Genomic DNA, 23444 nt, shown 5'->3' with positions numbered 1-23444 from the left:
TAAGGATGTTTACACATTTCATAGCATTAATTATTCATTTTACTTATCAACTGTTAAACACAAGGTTGAGATATCTAATTGGTGTTTTCAGAGGTCAGGTTAGTCATGAAATATGAGTTTGATATAAATTCAGTTTTTCTTATAACAAGACAGATATGACCTGGACTATAGGCAATTAATATCTTGTATTTCAATTGCATGTTATATTTGTTCTGTGATTATAATGATATTAAACATAATTCATACGAATGCTGGAAAGCAGTAGTGTAGTTGACTGAGGCACTATGCTACAAGCCAGAAGGTAAGAGCTTCAATTCCCGATGAGGTTATTGGATTCTTCAATTCACCTAATCCTTCCAGCTGCATTGTGGTCCTGGGGTCAACTCAGCCTCTAACACATATGAGTAGCAGGAATCTTCCTGGAGGTAAAGGGCGAATGGCATGTATGGCTGACAAACACACCACCATCATTGAGCCGATTGTCTAGAAAATGTGGGAGCCTCAATGTCTCACAACCCTATGGGCCTCCATGGCCAATTGCCTTTTTACTTAAAAACTAGTCACATTACTCTAAAGTAGGAAGTGGACTGTCCATATAAATGTAATGACTTTGTTAATGTTCTCAATTGAATGGTTATACGGTCATAAATACACTATGCAAGACTAATTGCCAGTCTCTTTTTTTACATTACATTTTTAACAGAATCTGGATATCATGGATAATGATACTTTGTTCCGGTCTTACCTGATGCCTGGTCACAGGATCTATTTCATTAGTCATGGCTTTTTAGAGAATGGCCATAAGGAATGGATAAAGGTTAGTCTGCTGTATTTTACATCACTTTACACAGAGAAGTCAATGATGCCTTTGTAATTGTGCATTTTTTCTAATCTTCATATAGTAAGCAACAAATCTCTCTCTTATATCAAGCACTGCTCAAGAAAAATGACAGTACTTTAAATTTGCCTTGAGGAATTATGTATCAAGCAAAAGCAATTGTGAAAAAGAAATGTGTGTCCAGGGAAAATATGAAAGTTACTTGAGAACACTCAATTCCAGCTCATGGAGGTGGGCTGAATTCAGAATGTCCTGGATGAAAAAGTATGAAAGAGAACAAAAATATTTCTGTTGTAAACAGAGACCTCTACATCTTATTACTTACACTTTTAATCCCAGAAAAATTCAACCTGAAGTTATATGTACCGGTGACAAAAAAGACTGTTCTTTGTAAACTTCTTTTAAAAAGGGGAAATTACAAGTGGCAGTGTATTCTTTTCTAGTAAGTTTCAGTAGCAGTGAGTAATATTTGTGTTCAGATTCACAATGCATCCTGTCACTTTGTTGCAGAAAATGACAAGGGAACTGTTGAACCTGTTGGACTGTAGTGTAATAGTTGTTGACTGGAGTAGTGGCTCAGGCCCTCCTTACCCTCAAGCAGTTGCAAACATCAGACTTGTTGGTGCCATGACAGCCCACTTGATAAATAACTTGATTGTAAGTATGCTGAAGCTTTTTCATGTTTTATTAGTGCATTTCTGCACTGATATACAAATTTATAAAAATCCCATAGTAAACTGCAACATCTAATCACGAATCGTTGCGCTTGGACATTCCACACATGCTTATTAGAATGTAAGTGAACATTCTCTCCTTCTCTCTGTCAAATATGCTCTTAGATCCTTCAAGATCCATGAAAGATCTGGTTCAGAACTGCAAGCCACCTGTAATTTGATTTTTTTTTTATTTGTATAACATTTAGAATGCTGAAATTTAGTTTTTATACAGAGTGGCCCAAAAGTCACTTAATAAAATGAAGGCAATCCTGAATTTTGGAAATCCATTCTATGAACAGATGAGTTGACATTCAAACCTAATGGACAGGTCAGTCCATAATTGTGCATTAAGTGGATAATATGCACACAGTTATGATGAAGCTAATAGTCATTTAAAGATTCGACAAACATGACTAAAAATTATGTTTTTTAACAAATATAATTTCAACAAAATTTGGAAAAGTAAGTCATTTATAACTGTACATTGATATCGAGAAGACTACATCCTCATCTGAGCAAGACCTCAATAGTGCGGAAGAAGAATGTTTAGATATTTTGTTCATATTGCGGCTTTCTGAATGAGAATTTGGTATGGTGATATGGATTGACTTGAGAAATTCTCATATAAATAGATAATTGTTATACATATGGCTGCTATACATGTGTCATTGGGTCATTTTTAGATTTAAATATTAGTAGTATATTCTCAGATAGGAGGAAGGAAGATTCCATTCCTATTAATGTTTTATCCCCAAAACTCTGATCCCACTGGTTTAGGCATATTCATGTCCACTGACTTAACAGAATGTTGAAGAAAGCNCTACTTTCTTCATAGTCACCGCCGTGAAAGCCTCAAATCTTAACAGAATGTTGACTGATATCAAAGAAATTATGTCTTTCCTGTAATACTCTTTAACCTTGAATCCTTGAATGCTTTGAATGGATCTTGACCTATGATGGACCCTGTAATCTCTCACTCCTATTACATGAATATATTATTCTTTCACACCCTGTTCTCCTTCTCAGTACTGTCAAATTTTTACTAAAATATTCATCAGTTATTATTTTGTTCAGCAGACTAAATTGTGTACATGATGTTTAAGGAATATTTCAAACTGTACTCAATCAGGTAAAAGGGGTGCTCATTAACTTATGCTTTTTGAATAAAATAATATCAAGATTAGAGAAACAAGAAATGTACAGCCTATTCATGGTGGACTATGGACTTTACTCTTTGTACCTGCAAACTACAGCAAGGTAATTAAAGGATTTTATAGAAATTTGTATGACATGAAACATATGTAATTGTATTTGCGGACAGTATCAAAGCTGAAGTATACCTGAATCCACTGTATATTGAGGGTCTACTGTCTGTCATACTGTGGTCACTAACCATCTTTTTCGCCCATCAATCAGTTCCGCTTAGTTAAATTTACTACCAAATACTTTAGTGTGTTTAGAGGGACCACACATTAGTAAGCCGCTTTGCTTGGTTAGTATCAGAAATATGTTGGAATGGCTAGTATATGTTCTCCTATATTAAAGTTTCTTATTCTTCTCCTCTCTTTGTTCCTGCAATCGATACTGATGTTGTCACATTCCGAATTTCAGTGTATGCATTACATTTGTGAGGGTAGGAGGACAAAATTTCTTCTCCCTCAACACAGAGCCCATCAGTTGATATAATTCTGAGCCAGTTTAACCTAGGTCAGATCATCATAATCAACGTCTTAACAACTTGTGCTATACGCGTGAGGCCTGATTACATATTTTATTGGACCAAGGATGTATGTATGATGTATAGTCATCATGAATTTGTAACGTGTGACATGTTTTATATCCAGCCCTACAGGGAGATGAATGGATCCATGAAGTGAAAATAAACGTAAATGTAAATGTCTCTAAGTTCCATTTTAACATTTTACTCCCACATCATTCTCAGTCTTCTGAACATATTCTTTCAAATAGGTTTCAATACGAAAATTCTATGTGTGTATCTTGTTATATGCCCAACCAATTACTCCACGATGACCAATCTTAAACAAACTACATAAATCTAAAAGTTACTTGATGTATAATATTGCTTTCCTTGTTTACTTTACCTGTCTTTGTCACAACAGAGTTGTTAACTATTTTTTGATAATTACTAAGAACATTCTATTACTTTTCCTGTCATGGTGTTAGTAAAAGTAAAGCTATCTCTGTACCAGGCCGTGAAGGCTCATAGGGTTGTGAAACGTTGAGGGTCCCACACTATCTAGAAAATCGGCTCAAAGATGGCGGTAAGGTTATCAGCCTTATGCGCTGGCTGTGCTTTACTCCCCAGGAAAATGATTTAATTAATTCCTGGTACTCATTTCTGTTAGAGGCTGAGTAAACCCCAGGGCCTAGTGCAGCTGGAAGGATTAGGTCAAGTGAAAAAATCCAATGACCTCATCGGAAATTGAAGCCGCGACCTTCCGGCTTGTAGCATAGCCCCATGGTGTTAGTATCAATGGAATAAAGGAAAGTTATACACTCTGACAGGTAGTCCCAGATATAATGGTAAAAGACATTGATTTTTGGAAAAGATATCTATTTACACAAGAGGTATGGTGTTCCTATTCTTTGTGGTATCTTACCTGGAAACAAATATTCTTTCTTTTCATAATATGTAGTTTTTCCAGTCCACACTTTATGTTGGACATTTAAAACAACTGTCACATGAAAATTCACCTGCAAACCACCTCATTCTTCATTTTTCAAAATTGTTTCCTCAGGTGCAAGTCGGAATACAACCAGAGCTTATTCATTTTATTGGACATAGCCTTGGTGCACACATGGCTGCCTATACAGGACAAACTGTACACAGAAACTTCAAATACAGATTGGGACGCATTACTGGTAAGCAACCACATGCCCATTAATGTTATTTCCTATTGAATGTAGAATAAACTAGTCACTATCATCATCAACTAATATTTTTACCGGATTTGACAGGCTAATGACAAAATCTCAATTTTTTCTGTCCTCTCATGAGCACTTCATACTTGTATCCATTCTTTTCTTACCCTGCCTTGTATTCTTTCTCTTATTTGGCCCCTCTAGCTAAGCCTTGGTTTCCACAGTAACTCTGTATTTTATATCTACATGTTATGCCCTCAAAGAATCCCTATTATTGTCCATGTATAACAAACACTTATACCACACTATCCTTAATTTCACTACCTCCTCTTGTAGTGTTTCTACCCTCAAAGAATACAGCATATAAATCTAACAAAAAAAGTATTAGCCATGTGTAACATGAAGCAAGGCCTCCTCATATCCCAGGATTCTTTTATGTAAGAACTGGTAAATGGTTTTGACTTTTTCAGACTGTAAATGATGAAATGCTAGATGAGAGTGTTTTGTACTTAGTTGCTGTCTCATATAATCAGACTTCAACTTCTTTTTATATGCAAAAAGTAAATGCCAATGAAATCATATAATTTTTTGTTATGCATGTGTTCCATTTTTCCTTCAACAATTTAATTCCACCGTTTGTTATCAGGATTTTGAAAATGAATTGAAGATAAATTATAAGCATTTCTATAATTTTCTATTATTTATATACATAAGCTACATAAATGAGATCTGAAGGTAAATTTTAGATTAGTTGACTCTACATTTAAATTCAATTAGTATTAACAACTTCCCGGATGCACTGGGATTACTTTCTTGATCAGATCTATGAAAGGAATGAACTTTTCACTTAAACCTCATTCTTTACAGTGATTAAATTACTTCATTATTTGATCAGAAATTATAATATTTGTTGATATTATTGCTAGGATTTTTGTTTCTACTTCTGTTCTTGATGTACATGTATCTTCCTTACATCACATTCACCAAGCAGCAAATCTGTAGTCTAAGCTACAAACAGCATCATTAAATAAACCACAAATAAATAAGAAAACACACTTACAGCATGTCCAGAAATAAGTTAAATTTCACTGATGTAGTATGTGATATACCATTTATATGATTTACTCTTTGATGTTAATGTGTGCACAGGGAATTAAACAAATGAAGTTAATCATTTAAGACTCCAAGAAGCTGAAATTTTCTTTTTCTTTTTGTCTATGATCCTTATTTTATGAAAACAAGTATTTTCATGGTATTTATGATATCATCATATCCATGTGATAATGAAAACATGAGGGGAAGGATCATTTGGAACACCTCAGCAGAGATGAGGGGAAAATTCTGAAATGTGTCTTAAATAAGTAGGGTGGGAAAGGGGAGAACTGGATTTACCTGGCTCAGGACATGGGGTGGAAGTGGGCTCCTGTGAATATGGTAACAAACATTCAATTCCATATATGGTAGGGAATTGAGTAGCTAATTTAGTACTATGTTTTCTAGAAGGACTCTGTTGTTGTAATATGTCAGGCTATAGACTTGTTGCTTTAACTAGCAGTCTAAATTTTTGTAACAAAACTGGATTGGAGAAGCATTAGGCTCTTCCACCTGAGTAGCCCAATAATTTGCAAGGAGCTCAAAAATGACTGCAGTGTATTTGATCAGAGATTATAAAAGTCACAATAACTCCTTTGTCTGGGTAGTGTACTTTGCCTTAGTTCAATGCATCACAGCCTTCACTACCAAAAACATTCTAGTTTTTACATTACTATCTCCTGCTTTGTTGTTGGGGTCATTTAAGACATTTTATTGTGTATTAATATCCTGCTCAAAGTCCAGTTAAAATATGTAAATATACATATTTTTACATTTATCTTTGCTCCAGCATGTTGTATTAAACGTTCAGAAAAATGTAATCTGGATTTAATTAGATGTGTTTATCAGATTACATTGTTTACAGGATTTGAATTTTATTATTTATAGTTGACTTTGAATCTCTGTTTTGTTTCTTTCACCATCTATAGTTTGATTTATTCTGAAAGCAGTCACAAATTTCAGCAGTTCAAAACAAAGTTAATATCAATGTCCTTGAGATAAATTAGGATCATATCACTTTCACCACCTTGACATGCTTTGGTGGTTGTGAGAAGTCTGTTTTTTCAGGTTGCTAGTTACTTTTAGAGCTCTAAAACGCAACTAGATACAATTTTAAATAATTTACTACTTGGGTCATAAATGTACTGAACGTTTATGAATGTTTTATAATTACTTCGAGGAATTTATGTTGAATTGATATTATACAAATATTTTGAATAGTCCAAATATTATGGCAGTTAGCTACTATAATAGATGAGAGATTATAATAAAAAACAGATGTAATAAAAATACATATAATGTGTCATATGGAAATAATGCTGTACTACATGGAAAGATAATAAGCTATTGCTATTTTCCAAACTATCCCCTTTATTTAATAGCACAGTGAAACACAGATTTCAGGTTTCTTTTGGGACAAGTCAATTTGAACAAAACAGTGTGGAAAATCTTAAATGGCGGAAATTTAATGCTGATATTATTGACCTTGGTTCATTGAAATAGGATGTTAAATGAGGGAAAGCCTTAAGCTGAGAAACATTAAATGGGTGTTTCAATGTTTAATATTTTCAAGAGGTGACGTGATTTATGCACTATTTATCAAGATATAGTATAGAACTTTGTGTTGAATTTTCACTGAACCATTGAGATGACCCATCAGTTAACTGGCAACCATATGACGTCAAATAATGATTACATTTTTATGCATAAATTATATTTGTACACACTTCTATTTTATCAGGAACAAAGTTTAAAGTCCATGGAAAAGTACATGCTCAAAGGTTGGTTCTCTCAGATAATCCCTTCCTTGGAATGTTATTATACTGGACTTCCTGTCTTTGGAAGACATGTATATAGAATATTACAATACTTCATAAATACAGTGGTACATATATGAAGATTTTCATCTTCTGGGATGCAATGCTGTGAAGTCTGGTAGATCATTACTGATTCTTTGAAGGAGTGTATTGCCTTCATTTTTGGGGGAAAAGAAATTGTAAACGATGTAACAGATTGTATGCCATCACATCCCAGTAAATGTTAGAATTCATAATCGCGTCCTGAGAACCTCAAAGCTTGCATATTATGGTATGTACACATTCAGATCTGTTTTACAAAAATATGATAGATATAGCTGGTGTTATTGGAATGGTTCAAGACTTTTTCTGATATTTATAATAAAAGCATCATTTTCAATATTTTGAGAAATGTCAGATAAAATGTATTAAGGTGTATCCAAACACCTTGTTCACCCTTATAGTTAACACCTATGAGGTTACATTTGACATATTTAATATAGCTGGAATCTGCAAGGTGAAACTTATGTGCAGAAATTAATCATAAAGTAGTATCATTATACATTTAAAATTCTGATCATCTTCATCAAATTTGAGCATTTGAAGGGAAGGATACATCTTATTTTCTTCCCATAACCTGTAATATTATACACACAAATATTTTACGAACTCATGCCTTTAGTTCAGACCATTCGATTATTGGACACTTCAATTCATAGCCGTTTTTTTTATTTGTACTTCTGCATGCTCATGAGTAAACAATTTTCAGAGCATTGTAATGTGGTCCAATTACCATATATGCTTGAATATACGGTAACTCCTTGTTTCTCCAAACAGGAAATCAGATAATCTTTTATACAAAATTGAATATTTCATGTACTTCTGAGGATTACTCATCATAATCAACTTCATCTTCATTCTCAAGGACCCAAAAATATGGTGAGCCCTCTTTCCTAAGGAGCAATACTTGAAATAATGACCTCACCTTATGTTTGGGCTAATATGGCAGTACAGTGTTTACCATATTTAAGGGACTCTAAATTATGATCTCAAGATAGAAGTCTCATGGCTTTCACCTGTCCTTCCAAGTAGATTGCAAGGTAGAATACATCTCTCTCATACTCATTTGTAGTCATCTCACCTTTCTGGGTGATAATTCATTATGTATCTAATTTCCATTAAGTGTTCTAATTTTATTACATTAAGTGATTTTTCCAGGAGCCAGATTAGTGACTTGACTATGGGCTGAACAACCAGAGTTTGATTCCTGGTAGGGGTAGGAATTTTTCTGGTGCCATATCAGCCTCCTATCCAACAAACATAGGTGACTCTTTCCCTGAAAATAAAGATGCCTGGCATTAAATTAAAATTTGACTTTGACTATCTATCTCCATGTAGTGTTGATGTTAAGGATATGTGGAACTTAACTCCACTCCCTCATACATTTCCAAGGCATAAGGGTTAATAGAACAGAAGAAAAGTTTTATCATAACCGATTTTATTCTAAACTTTTGTTTTATCATTGAATTTAAATATTTTCAAATTTTCCTTGCCTTCACTGCACTTACAGTGTGAAAAATTATTTGTTCATAGCATAAAGATATCCATTTTTGCTTTATTATTCCTCCTTTGTCCAATAATCTCATAATTTATTTCACATTTTCATAAATCAGAATTGGCAAAGCTATAGTTTTGTTAACTTCATTTATTTTTATCTTCTTTTTGTATAAAACTCTATGCATCATTATTATCCATGTATCCTTGAACTTAGTGCTAGTTGGAGGTGAGTGGTCAGCTTCATGCCTCAGCTGCGTTATCCCTGGGAAAAGCACTCCTGGTAACCATTTGATAAGGAGAAATGTGGGACCCAGAAATGAACTAGAATATATGGGGAGGAGAAAATCTTGCCCATATCAGGACTTGACTCCCTACCACTCTCAGTCTAGGATGTAACCAATCGTTAAATCTGTGCTATCCCAGCTCCTTGAAGCACATGAAACTTCATCACTTTAAATAGCCCTGTGTTTAATTTGACATAATTATTTTGGAATAAAAATGCATATTTAATTTATCATTATTGCTACAGGTCTGGACCCAGCAGAACCTCACTTCAGTAAGACAGATCCAGTTGTTCGCCTGGACCCTACAGATGCAGATTTTGTGGATGTAATTCATACAGATGCTGGCCCGTTCATCAGTGGTGGGCTGGGTATCTTGCAGCCCGTTGGACATGTGGATTTCTATCCTAATGGCGGGATTGAACAGCCTGGGTGTCGTGGAGGAGTTATGTCATATATGGCAAAAGAGAGTGGCAGCTTCTACAGAGGTAAAAAGTTTGAAAATATACATGTACATGCAATGTAACAATTCTGGCAAATTGCTTCTGTTTGTTTAATTATCTCCAAAGCAACAATATTTAACTTTTAATAAACTAACAGTTGTAGCAGCATATTCAACAGTATTTTAACTAATTAATTAATTAATTAATTACATATACACATCCATACAAATACATGCAAGCGTGCACACACACAAATGTACATACATACACATACATGTAGGTCTATAGATGAAGGTTGAAGATTTGTTTAATTACTACAAAAAATAAGAGGCTTTGCTAATCTTCATGTGTGTTTGGGTGATTGCTGATGATTGCTGAATATACACATTTTGAAAAATGTGCATAACATAACATGTAGTTCTGGGGTCTTACTCCTTTTTGATTAATGATTTAAAAATTGCAAGATTTATGGTAAAAGTGTTCAGCTCTACCTCATGTCGATGTATGTGTGTGTGTGTGTGTGTGTGTATAAAACCAGCCAGATTAATAACTGTATTTATTTACATGCTATAAATTTTCAAGGGTGATGAAATATTCTTTAGTTCTTTAAACAACTGCATAGAATTACTGAGGGATATTATAAAATAGGATTACCATATAATCCCAAATACAAAGCTATCCTATACTTTTCCAGTGAGAATTTTTTTATTGAATATATCATTTAGTTCTGAAAATTGTGAGCAAAGAGAAGTAAAGACTATGCTATTAAGACAAAATAAATTCAAAATTTAATACCTTAAAAGTAATTCTAGGTATTTTCACAGATATCAATAGAATTATCACTCAGAATTCCTCATAATTATTTTATTCATATTTATTCTTAAGGAGCCAGAAATAAGGCAACCCCTCTTTTCTAACAAACAATATTTGGAAAAGGACTCGCCTTATATTCAGGTTAATGGAGTATATTCCAGTTTTCAAGTATATTGCCTAAATATCAAAATGTTTTGTGTTGAAGTGGCTTGTTTTGTTGAAACAACAATCTTTCAGTTACAATAAAACACTAATATAGTGCATATTTTTAGTCTATTACATCTTTGTTACATTCAACACGCATCCTATTTATTACTTATCTGTCTTACAGGTATTCGACATATGTTAGGTTGCAACCACATACGAAGCTACCAGTATTTCACTGAGTCTATCAACCCAGGATCTTGCTATTTTATGGGTACAGAATGTGACTCTTGGGAGGAATTTCAAAATGGTTCTTGCTTTGATTGTGTTACTGGCAACAAATGTCCTTTCCAAACAAGGATTGGCCTACATGCAGATACATATCTCAGGAAAGGAGTAGCATATGGCTCACCACTTAATCTTCCACCACCACGGACTCATGTCAAGTTGTTCATGATGACAGGAGCAGATGGACCATTCTGTCGTAAGTAGTAATAAGTTGCAATCTTAAGTCCTCACAGGTACACGTATAAAAACAAAGCATAATCAAACTGAAATAATCAATGTATATAGCATTGTCACTGCAAGCATCATTAAATAACAATGTAAGTAAAGTAAAAGTAAAGCTATCCCTGTAACAGGCCGTGAAGGCCCATAGGGCTGTGAGATGTTGAGGGTCCCACATTATCTAGACAATCAGCTCACAAATGGCGGCAAGGTTGTCAGCCCTACGCGCCAGCTGTGCTTTGCTCCCCCAGGAAAAGTATTTAATTAATTCCTGGTACTCATTTCTGTTAGAGGCTGAGTCGACCCCAGGGCCATAGTACGGCCTGAAGGCTTAGGTCAATTAAAAAAATCCAATCACCTCATCGGGACTTGAACCCATGACCTTCCAGCTTGTAGCATAGTGCCTCAACCAACTATGCTACTGCATGCCCCCCATTAAATAACAATGTAAATAATAAAATAGGACAAAATAAAATAAAATATACTTAATTAGTTATTTACTCTTAGTTTATTTACTGAGACTTTCATTTGCTAAGATTATACACCTTTGGATAACAGGATGTTTAGCAAATATTGAATTGAAAAGAATATGGAAGAAAGCAGTCATAGACTAAATTAAGGCATGTCTTGGAATTCCCCTGCAGGACTGAGAAAACCGCAAAATATTTCAGTCAGAATAGACAGTCTCGTGACCAGATTTTAAATCTGAGTATCCAAAATATGAAGCAGGTATGGTAACTACTTGAAAAAAAAATTTAATTTTATAATACAAGGGCATCAGAAACAGCAGTGGACAGTTATGGAGAACTACATGACCAATAAATTATTTACAGTTGGTAAGTGAATGGTAATACTCCATAAGGAGATGAAATGAACAAAGAAGGTGACAGGAAACATATTGTTGTTCTTCTGATAACCAAAGCATTTGTCTAAAAAGAATGTGGGAAGCTTCCAAGTCAACCAGTTAGAACAGTAGAAATTGGCCAAGATTTGTTCCAGGATCTCCCCAGTTCCAAGTCCTGTACCCTACCAGCTGATCTACCTTGCTTGGTTTTAGTAATAATGAGTGCAGTGTCTTTGTATAGTTCCATAGCACACCATTAAAAATAGTAATTTTCATACCTCTGCTTTACTGAATGTCTTGATTGAGTTCTTTGCACTCCTGCTATATATTTAGGAGGTCACAGGTTTAAATCTAAACACAAACACCCGCTATCCTGACTGAGATATCTGTGGTTTCCCTGAGCCCTTCCAGGCACTTTTACACTTTCCCCTGTTCATTAACCACTAATCATACTAGTATTCAATGCTATATAGTCTCACCTATTAACAGTGCCAGTAAATAAATAAAAATATATACCTATATAAGTATATATCTCTATTTTATGATACACATTCTTTTATATCTTATTGTCTACCTGAAGAGAACAGTCAATTTTGAACACATAGCTGAAGTTGAGAGAACATTATTAAAATGAATCTCCAAGAAATATGGTAGGAGGGGTAAGATTGGATTAGTTTGACCCACAACAGAGACAACTGGAGGGCACTTGTGAAAAGAGAAATAAAACTCCATGTTTCACTAAAGGCAGTATATTCCTTGACCAGCTGAGTGAAAGGCTGGCTCCATGGAGTTAGTTAGTTTTATAATTCAAAACAGTTCATGAACATGTGTTTTGTACAGTCAATATAAAACTACAGTATATGGATGTTTTTGTTAAAATATTAACAATATTACATTTTGACAATGTATAACTTCGTTGGATATGACTTCTCGCAGGGGTGACTATGAACAGTACCATCTCCTGTGTGGTGTAATATGTTTCATGTAGTCAGAACTTTGTTACCTACATCTATCAGAGGAATAAGATATAAAGTGGGGAGGGGGGATGTAAGGGAATCATGTTTCTATTTGTACTCCAACACTGCTCTGTTAAAATATTGTGGTTCATAGTGTAAAAGTAAACAATTTGCTTCTCTGGTTAGCCATAATCAAAGTGAATTGGAAGATCTTATAAGACGTACTGATGTTTTTTGAAAAGCATGTAGGTACTTTAATTTTTACACTAGTAAAGGAAATCAGATTGGGAAGTTACCATCCCTCACTATCTAAGCTATGAACGGGCATGCCAAAACAGAGAATTGCTGTAGTTCTAGCTACATCAAATAAGTGATATTTCCTTTAACAGCACTTTTCATAGATAGTACATAGACTTCAAATAAATGAGATACATCTGAAACATTGTCATGGTATTAACTGACTGTTATCAACATTATTCCCAGTATTCTGAAACATCTGCCATATTATACACACACTCTACTTTTAGAACTGAGGAATCAATATGCAAAGTAAATAGTACAAAATACAATGATTCTCAAATTAACTAAAATCCATACCTGTCTCTGCAGGTCATCATTACCGAGTTACTTGGAAGATATCTGATTCATGTAAAAGTTTACTTCATGGAGGAGAAGTTGGAATGATCTGGGTTACTTTACGAGGAGAAAAGGGAGTTACCAAGGGCATTGAATTAACAAAAACGTAAGTATCCTTCTTTTAAATTTGACAGAGCACATAAATTACTCACTTATTATTCATGGAACTGAGCCCTTCTTGGGGAGCCGCCAATTGTGCAGCTACTCAAGAATTTCTCAGCATTTTTTGGAACCCGAAGGTTCATTACCGTATTCACAAGAGCTCTCCACTGGTCCCCATCCTGAGCCAGATCAATCCAATCCATATAATCGCATCCTATCTCTCTAACATCCATTTTAGTATTGTATGCCCACCTACACCTTGGTCTTCTCAGTGGTCTCTTTCCTCCTTGCTTTCCCACCAATATCCTATATGCATTCCTCGTCTGCCAATTCGTGCTACATGCCCTGCCCACCTCATCCTCCTTGACTTGATCATTCTATGAGTAATTATAATTGGAGAAGAGTACAAGTTATGAAGCTCCTCAATATGAAGTTTTTTCAACCTCCTGTCACTTCATCTCTCTTTCGTCCAAATATTCTCCTCAACACCCTGTTCTCAAACACCCTCAGTCTATGTTCCTCCCTTAATGTCATATACCAAGTTTCACGCCCATATAGAACCACAGGCAAAATTATTGTTTTGTATATTCTAATTTTTATGTCCCATTTAATTTCAGTCCTACCTAGTTTTCCTGGACCTTCCTAATGTCATAATCTAAAGCAAAGTTGAAAAGGGGTGGTGATAAATCATCTTGTTTTAGACCACTCCAGATAGGAAATTTATCAGACAAATGTTTACCTATACGGACTTTACTATATGTTTCGTTTAAACACATTTTAATCAGTCTAACCATTTCTGTGGGTATCCCAAACTCTATCAGAATATTATGCTATACTTCCCTCCTAACTTGAATCATAGACTTTCTTGAAGTCTATGAATAGCTGTGGTACTGTCTCATTGTACTTCCGTTTTTTCTCCAATATCTGACGAATGCAAAAGATCTGATTTGCAGTTGATCTGTTATGTCGAAACCCACACTGATGATTCCCAATAATTTCATCTATATGTGGACTTAACCTTGAGGGAAGAATATTGGATAACCTTTTGTATGAAGTTGATAGCAATGATATCCCCCTTCTTGTGAACTGGTACAATAATAGACGCCTTCCACTGATCAGATAATTTTTCCTTATGCCAAATAGAAATAATTAGCTTATGGATCTTAGAATAGGTCATATAAGTAATGAAGGATAAAAAGAAAACAGACAGGTGAGATGGAGCTCTGCAGATATATAAAATAATCAGAGACCCAGTACTGATATTTGCAAAGATAAGAGGTCAGATGTGTTGCAACTAGGTTGCAACTTATTTGGATAACTGAGGAATCAAAATTTATACCTGGCAGAGACAAGAGACTGGTCCCTTCTCCAGAACATCCAGCCCAGCTTTGGGGCCCACACAGTCCCTTATCAAATGGTACTGGGAGCTCCTTCCCAGTGATATGAAAGGCTGGAAGGACTCTGATGTTTTTAATTTAGAAGTGGAATTCTTGATTTGTGTAATCTGAGTCCAGGAATGGACCCTGATTTTCATGATCGAATGCCGGTGCTTGATTGGGTTCATCCACACCTGAGCATGGCTTTTCAAAAGTCGTTTTAGCGGAATTAACAAGTTCTTCTTTATATTCTTGTTCCTGTTCTGTCTTGTTAAATTTATATTTTAGTCTTTTCATCCTATCCCAAATGTACGATGGATTCGTGAATTGATTTATTCCCTCACAGAAAGTTTTCCAGTGCTCTTCTTTGATTTCTCTCAGTTGTTTTTTTCTTTTATAATCGCTGCCCTTTTGTATTCCAAACATGTCTCTTCAGTTTTACAGTATTTCCATTTAAGCAATTTAGCTTTTCTAATCCTAATTACCTTATCGCATTCTCTGTTCCACCATATACAATCTGGTTGTTTTTCTCTATTTCATATTTTTCCTTGTCCTCCATTTCTGAGGTTGTTTTTGTTTTTTCTTTTAGGAGTGGTCTCTGCTAATTTTCCTTTTATTAACTGGATTATTTATCATACATTTCCTTTACATCCCTCTCTTTGTTCCATCCATCATGCATTTTGACTTCTGTGATTCAGATAACGCACAGATTCCTACATTTTCAAAACCAAAAAACAAACGAGTTTTGAGTTAATCATAGTTTACAAGGGATAGTTACTGACAGCATCAGAGAAATATAATTTTATTTCCATAAATAAAACACTGATAAGCATATTTGTTTGAAGTCTTCATATCAATCAATAGACTTGATTATGGAAGAATATTACAATGTGACATTATGTTCTTTGCTGATAAAAAATTATTTAAGCGCCCTAACAGGAGCAGACATTTAAAGGCACAGCACCAACAGGCATTTAAACGTGCACCAGCAGCAGGCATTTAAATAAACTCCGGCCAGCTCAAGCTACAACCATTTCAAAAGTCCGGTGTTTGAAGGCTATAGAGCTCCATGTGAGACAGAAGTAAACATTGGCTCTACATGCAAATTGACTTATGCATGTGGAAAAAGGTCCATATAGGATAAGTCAGGAGGGTGGTAAAGCTCAAGAACAAGTGGCTTGGTCGTAAAAATAAAAGTGAGGTGTTATCTAGAATGCAATTCCAAGTTGACAACAATGTATTGATTGCTATACTTCGTGTGTGTGCCTCAGGGCTCTGTATTAGGCCCAGTGCTCTTTTTACTATATGTAAATGACTTACCAAAAATTATATCTGACCTATCCAAACCAATATTATTTGCAGATGATACAAGTACCCTTATCTTTCATAAGAATCCTGAAACATTTAAAATTAGAATAAATAAATTATTTGAGATGATAAATGAATGGTTTAGGAAAAATGAGCTAGTAATAAATTATGAAAAAACTTATTTTCTACAGTTTAAAACTAAAAACAGTAAAAACTTAAATGTTGAAGTTAGTTATTTAAACAATCAAATTCCAAGTATTTCTAATATATCGTTTCTGGGATTAAAAATTGAAAATTTTTTAACGTGGGAAAGTCATATTGATGCAGTAATTGATAAGTTAAACAGATCCTGTTTTGCAATCCGATCAGTTAAATCCTTTTTACCACTGGAGACATTAAAAATGATGTATTTTTCCTATGTACATTCTATAATAACGTATGGATTAATATTCTGGGGTAACTCCCCGCATAGTATAAAAGTGTTTAGGATGCAGAAAAGGATAATTAGGATTATAACAAATACAACAAAGAGAACATCGTGTCGTAGTTTGTTTCAAGAATTGGATATCCTCCCCCTACAAGCTCAATATATATTGTCGATCTCTCTGTTTGTCATAGTAAATAAGGAATTGTTCACATTCAACTCACAAATGCATAATTGTAGTACCAGATCTATCTGTGATCTGCATTATCCGCAAACTAGTCTGACACAATTCCAAAAAGGAATATGTTACATGGGGGTAAAGATCTTTAATCATTTGCCACCAAAAATCAAATCTATGTCTAATTACTTGAAAAATTTTAAAATTCAGTTGACAACATTTTTATTGCAAAACTCTTTTTATACATGTGATGAATTCTTTAGTAACAAATTTGCCTAGAAATAAGGATAATAGCATAAACAGTTTTAATATTGCATAATTTTACGTATAGTGATGTAAGACTGTTTTTTTTGATATAAATTTAACACATGTTTTTTTTAATCTATTTTAATGATTATAAACTGTACATATATATTTATATTTGTATTGTACTATATTAATTATGTGACTGGTTCTATATCTATGTATATGGATTTATGGAATATACAATAAATGAATGAATGAATGAATGAATTAAAATTTACCTATTGTTTTAGTGTACAGTATTATGAACCAGGGAGTAAGCATCAAGTCATAGTGCCTGGAGATCCTGTTGGGAAACTGCAACATGTCATACTGCAGTGGGAATACCGCACAAACCCTCTGAATCCACTGACATGGAGAATCTTCATCACACCTCGCATCTATATTGGCTGGATGCAGGTAGAGAGTATAGAGGAGAGATACGGGTATGTACTCTTTTATGACATTTTGAATTGTAAGGCCTTTCTGAAGCTCAACAAACAATATAACTTGCAGGATTGTTATCTAAATTGGATTATATTACTACCCTTGTACATGATGACTTAACTACTCAATTTCACAAATTTTTATGAATACTGACTAGATAAAAAAAGTGTTAGAAAGATACTGTAGTCTTAAGTAAAACTAACAGTTTATGTTAACAGCTTCACTTATGCAGACTTGTACACAAGACAGAAGTGATAACAAAGGGAATGATCTGCTTACATTGTCAATGGTATAAAGCTTGTTACAAAATTTTTTTGGTTTAGAGTTTTTAACATTATTTGGCATTGTATATCAAAAATATCCCTCTGTATACTGGTGAAAATAAACAATTGTTCTGCTTTAACCTACTTTTCTTATTTTGAAAAATTAAAAGGAGGCTTCCACATACCAGTGGAAAGAATACACATGCAACAATAGAAGGGCTGTTGGACGCGGTGTTTTCTGTGCAGTCCATGTTATATCAGATACTCAGTATGTAGTGAAAGGAAAGTTGGCCATTAGTTTTTCCCAAAAACGTCTTGTTTCAGATGTCAGTTTGTTAAAAAATATGATAGTATTCAATGAACATTACATATAATCTGAATCACATTCACTTTCTTAATCATCCTGTGCTAGGTTTCTGAAACTGTGATTCCTTTCTCAAAATGGACAGATTTATTAACATTCTGCTTCTAACAGTTCAGAAAGTAAGTTCCTTGTGAAAATTTTATTGAAGCACCTAGCACCTATATCACTGAATCGCAGTTTGGGAAATTAATTTCTTGCAAACTTGTTACTGAAGCAGCCTGTGCCTAATATAAAGTAAACATCTCCAACCATACAATTTAGAAGATATGAATGTCCTGCATATCTGTATGCAAAATAAAAAAAAAATGTTAGACGGAGTCCTCTGAAACGTTGGAATCCAAAGCTACATGGCATAACATCCCAGAAGACCATGGGTACTATTGATTTTCTCAGAACTGTGCTACAAAATATCGGCTTCATACAGGTCTAAAGCATTCATTTCAAACGTTTTCAATACCATGAATATTTAACAGCATAAAGAAAATAATTTCTGACACTGTGCAAGATATCTGCAGTGTGATTAACTTTGTAAGAGTAAATTTGTGTCTGCAGTAATTGACTATCATGCAGAGGCACAGTGTGACCTTCCCAGAATGGTTAGCTAAATCCAGAAGTGGATAGGATATGCTACACCCTCCACAAGCATTCAGAATACTGAAATGTGATAGTTTGGAATGTTATGCATGTCCTTCTTCCCTGACACCTATACTATATCATGCCTCTTCTAACTGCATCTATACTCACAAATAGCTAGCACTAGCCTCAAGGTACTGGCTAATAATGCCTCTAATGTGCTAGCTGGAGACAGCAGATAATGCCATCTCTCTTGCCAGTTTGTGGCATATCACTGAACCATTAAAGTAACACTTTTCAGTTCATTTTCTTTTCTGAAGTGTCAGCTGGGCTAACATATTTAATGTGAATGCTCCATTACTGCTGTCAAGGCCAAAAGATGTACATAAAACATGAATATATAGGCCTATTTCATCCAAGTACACACAAGCATCCTTGTTCACTTACATATTCATTTCCTTTCCTTGCACTAGCCATATTAGTATTGTGACTTCTTTTTTTTTTGCTAGTGGGGTGGGACTAAGACCCTTGTACTGCAGCCACTTCTGGCCTACTGTACCAGCCCCAGATGCTAGGTGAGGGTGATCGTGGAGCAATTCTTGGAATGAGGATTGGCAGGGGAAACCAAAGTACTCGGAGAAAATCTGCCCCAGTGCCACTTTGTCCATCATAAATCCCACTTGACCAGACCCAGAATCGAATCCGGGCCGCTGCGGTTAAAAGCTAGCGACTAACTGCTTGGGTTATGGCGTGGACTAGTAATATTGTGACTTAGGCCCTACCAAAATATACTAGAAGCTTTTATACAGTTATATTATACTGTAACTTATAAGTGAAATGTATAATACAAGGCTTGATTAAGAACTGGAGAAATAAAATTGAATCAGAGATGGAATAATAAAAAATATATTAATTTTTCAGTTTGACAGTCTGTCCTGAAGATGGAGTACCTCTTCTTACAAGGAAACCATTGAAGCTTAGTGGTAAAACAGGGCAAGACAGCTGTAATCTCAAACCAACACAGAAACAAAAATCAGAGTGTTTAGATGCTGTCCGCTAAATGTTTCCAAGTTAAGGAAGGATCTCAATCAGTATCAGAAAAACCACCGCTGCTCGAATATAAGTGATACCTAACAGTTGGTTTCCACTGGTGAAAGACGTCTGCAATTAGTTCTCAACCTTTATTATAACAGTTGCACTAACAGGTTTGTATAAATCACAAGAAGTACCATCTAAAAGATAAGCTATCAGGAATGTTATTTTAATTGTTTGGAGCAAGAAGCAAAATGGGTTAAATGATCCCACATGCAGCCATTGGAAACCAACCAACCAATTCTGTGCCATAAAAATAATAGTTATATGTTGGCTGGTCACATATGCTTTTTGATTGTTCTGAACAATCTGCATTAAACAGTCTTCCTACTATGCAGCTCATAAGTCTAGAAAATCCAATTTTTGTTGTTACTTATAAAGACATGCCATTCAAAAATATTCCCCAGTAGTTTATTATCAGATTTATGTATGTTTAAAATAAGTCACTATCCAAGAATATGAATGATAAATCATAGTCAAAATTGTGCGATTAAAATCACTTAGTGGTAGAAGAGATCTTTTCAGAAACCACATTATGCTGCAAGCCTATATTGCATTGCTTGTTCTTTACTTTCCAAATTGTGTGTAACATGTTATGAAATACATTCAATTTAGTGATATTCTTCACCTGTATGATCTGTCAAATGAGGTAAATTCTTTAATGGACTTCATATGCACTAAAAATACATCTATGAAATGCAAAGAATGTATATCCAGGTGGCGTCCAGAATGTTCTGTACATCTCAGTTAAATAGTAAAACAAAACTGTTCATTCTTTAAATATTATAACTTTACTATAATTTGTAGTCACAAATTTCTACCTGTTCACTCAAAGATTTCTAATGTAAAGTTATCTTTATATGGTACATTATGTCACATCTGTGAAGGCTGTGGATTAAAGAATGAAAAACAATAAAATTATTGCATGTAAAGGTACAGAGCTTCAAATTACATTTAAGTCAGATAACAGAAAATTTGGAACTAATTGTTTAGGAGCATATTTGGACCTAAGAGTGAGTAAGGAACAGGAGGATGGAAAACTACACAATGAGGAGCTTCACAGTTGTTATTCTTTATCATATATTACTGGGGTAATCAAGGAGAATAAAATAAGAACAACATGTAGAATATGAGGGAGATGATAAATGCTTACAAAATTGTTATTGGGAAATCTGAAAAATCTAGGAGAAGTAGGCATAAACAGGATGATAATATTAAAATAGATCTCAAAGGAATGAGGCGTAAAAGTGTTGAAATTAGCTCAGGATAGGATCCAGTGCCACACTCACTTGAACATGAAAATGAATTTCTAATCTCATAATAGACAGGGAATTCCTTCAGTAGCTGAATGACTTTCAGCTTCACAAGAAAGAGACTGCCCATGAAGTTAGTTGGTTATTTAGACAGATTATTAGTAGTTTCATATGCTTATATGACATTTACAATTCTGATTTCATACTGTGTACCTTTGGCTAGTATATTATAGAGATAATTCAAACATTATCATAGATTGTATGTCCATTTATGTAAGCTAAAATCTGTGTGAGAAGCTGACTGATGTATGCAGAAACGCATAAAAAACTATTCAAATAATGATCTTCATTACTTTCTCAACTTCTTGATCATAGAGTGTATGTCCATTTATGTAAGCTAAAATCTGTGTGAGAAGCTGACTGATGTATGCAGAAACGCATAAAAAACTATTCAAATAATGATCTTCATTACTTTCTCAACTTCTTGAGATGTGTGTTTTTATTTCCCCAGCATAAATTAAAAGCACTCACCTCTTCTTTCTGTCTATGTTAGGTATAAATGCCATATTTTCTTTTTCTCTTTCCAAGGATTTAGCAAACGAAAGTAGTTGAGAATACAACAGGTATTACAATTTTTAGATCATAATCAGCTCTCTTAAACGTTGCAGACAGCTGTATTTACGATTATTATATAATCAATGCAATAAAATTCTGTATTATATGATATATAAACTACATATAGTTAGCCCTTGTCACATACCGTATATGGACAAAGGAAAACGAAGTAAATTTATATTTACAATTTACTTTTGTCAGTGTGACTACTTTGGTGTAGATATTAGTACTTACAGTATCACAGATATCTTAGATACAAACCTCTTAGATTTTATATATTTTCCTAATAATCACATGATCAGTGCTAGAATTAAATGAACCAGACAGTGGGATATTTTTACATTTTTCTTGTACTGTCCATAACTTACAAAATTAACTTAATCCTGGATCCAGATGGACTGGATTATAAATCAGTCTGAGCATAGAAGCATGTAATAAAAAGGTACAATTTTCCCTGTGCTTAACTAATTAAGCACTATGCCATGAAGGCATATGGGGGAGTAGATACATAGATCCACATTTTTTTTACCTTGGCACTAGTTGGAGGTGAGGGGTCAGCTTCACGGCCCGGCCGCTTTACCCCCAGGAAAAGAGCCCCCGGTGCCCATTGGATAGGAGACTGGGTGGGCCCCAGAGTGGGTTGAGACAACTTGGAGAAGCAAAAATTCCTGACCCTAACTGGAAATTAAACTCCAATCCTCTGTCATACAGCCCATAGATAGAAGCATATAATACCATGAAATATAGGTTGAGGCCAATATTCATCAGTTTCATTGCAATTAACAGTATGAACCAAGAAGTTAATAAGTAATACATACATTATTAACAGTAATTAAATATATATTGTATATAGTTGTACCTGAATCTAAACAAACTGCTGTGAAGTGTACAGGGGGCAATAAGGTTTCTACCTCCACCACCCACAAATTGCATGATGTCATAAGCCAAAAGATCACAATCTCACTATTCATCACCGTAAAAACCTTAAAGCTTGTAAAGCTCCTTGTATTTCAAACCTTGGAACTTTTTACAGGTTCATATTATTAGGTGTCAAAACAAAAGCTAGGCCAAGAATTACAACATATTTTAAATTAAGAAATGTTTCATTCATTTAATACCATTTATTGCTTACTTGTAAATGAAGTTTGAAACACTTCTGGAGGGCTGTGGTAGATGTGAAATAAAAATTCCTTCCTCTTCTTCAGGTTTCATAGATTAGTTCCTGTGTTTTTATGATTAGACAATAGTGATTAAATAAAATTCAATATTCCCCTCAGATAATAAGTATCAGAAACTTATATGTTTAATGACTGAACTGTTTCATGGCACTACCTCAGATTTCATATTCCATAATTTTCACTTCCAGAATCCACATTACACCCCTCTTCTCCATATATATGTATATAATAATTAATCAGAAAGAACTCAAGTACATCCCTAAAATTTTCATAATATATATCCACTGACTGGGGAGAAAACAAATGAAAATCGATTTTAGTCCTGATACTGTGTATGCAACATAAATATATTTCAAATTAAAATGACTGTAAAAACTTTGTATTTTACAATTTAGTAAGTAATTATACTTGTCTCTGCTATTTATGAATTATTCAGTTGTGGTATAATAATATGGTCCCATACTTGTACAATTGTCATGCTGT

General features: G+C 34.3%; 1 protein-coding gene across 2 annotated transcripts in view; it reads left to right on the top strand.

The window, feature by feature from the left end:
- Window positions 1-22304, top strand: part of LOC111871243 (pancreatic lipase-related protein 2) — a 35419-nt gene extending 13115 nt beyond the window's left edge. The window contains exons 1-9 of one of the 2 annotated variants that reach the window (XM_033754323.1): window positions 264-301; window positions 704-817; window positions 1349-1495; window positions 4314-4437; window positions 9412-9651; window positions 10751-11047; window positions 13480-13612; window positions 17431-17622; window positions 19745-22304. In XM_033754323.1, coding sequence (XP_033610214.1) covers window positions 716-817; window positions 1349-1495; window positions 4314-4437; window positions 9412-9651; window positions 10751-11047; window positions 13480-13612; window positions 17431-17622; window positions 19745-19883 — 1374 coding nt within the window. In that variant the 5' untranslated portion in view covers window positions 264-301; window positions 704-715 and the 3' untranslated portion in view covers window positions 19884-22304. Of the gene's footprint in view, window positions 1-263; window positions 302-703; window positions 818-1348; window positions 1496-4313; window positions 4438-9411; window positions 9652-10750; window positions 11048-13479; window positions 13613-17430; window positions 17623-19744 lie in introns of those variants that run through there. The other variant, XM_023864210.2, reaches the window with a different exon arrangement.
- Window positions 22305-23444: the final 1140 nt, after the last annotated feature.

Source organism: Cryptotermes secundus, unplaced genomic scaffold (genome assembly GCF_002891405.2).
Source record: "Cryptotermes secundus unplaced genomic scaffold, Csec_1.0 scaffold152, whole genome shotgun sequence".
Classification (NCBI taxonomy): domain Eukaryota; kingdom Metazoa; phylum Arthropoda; class Insecta; order Blattodea; family Kalotermitidae; genus Cryptotermes; species Cryptotermes secundus.
This window is presented reverse-complemented; position numbering and strand designations above follow the sequence as displayed.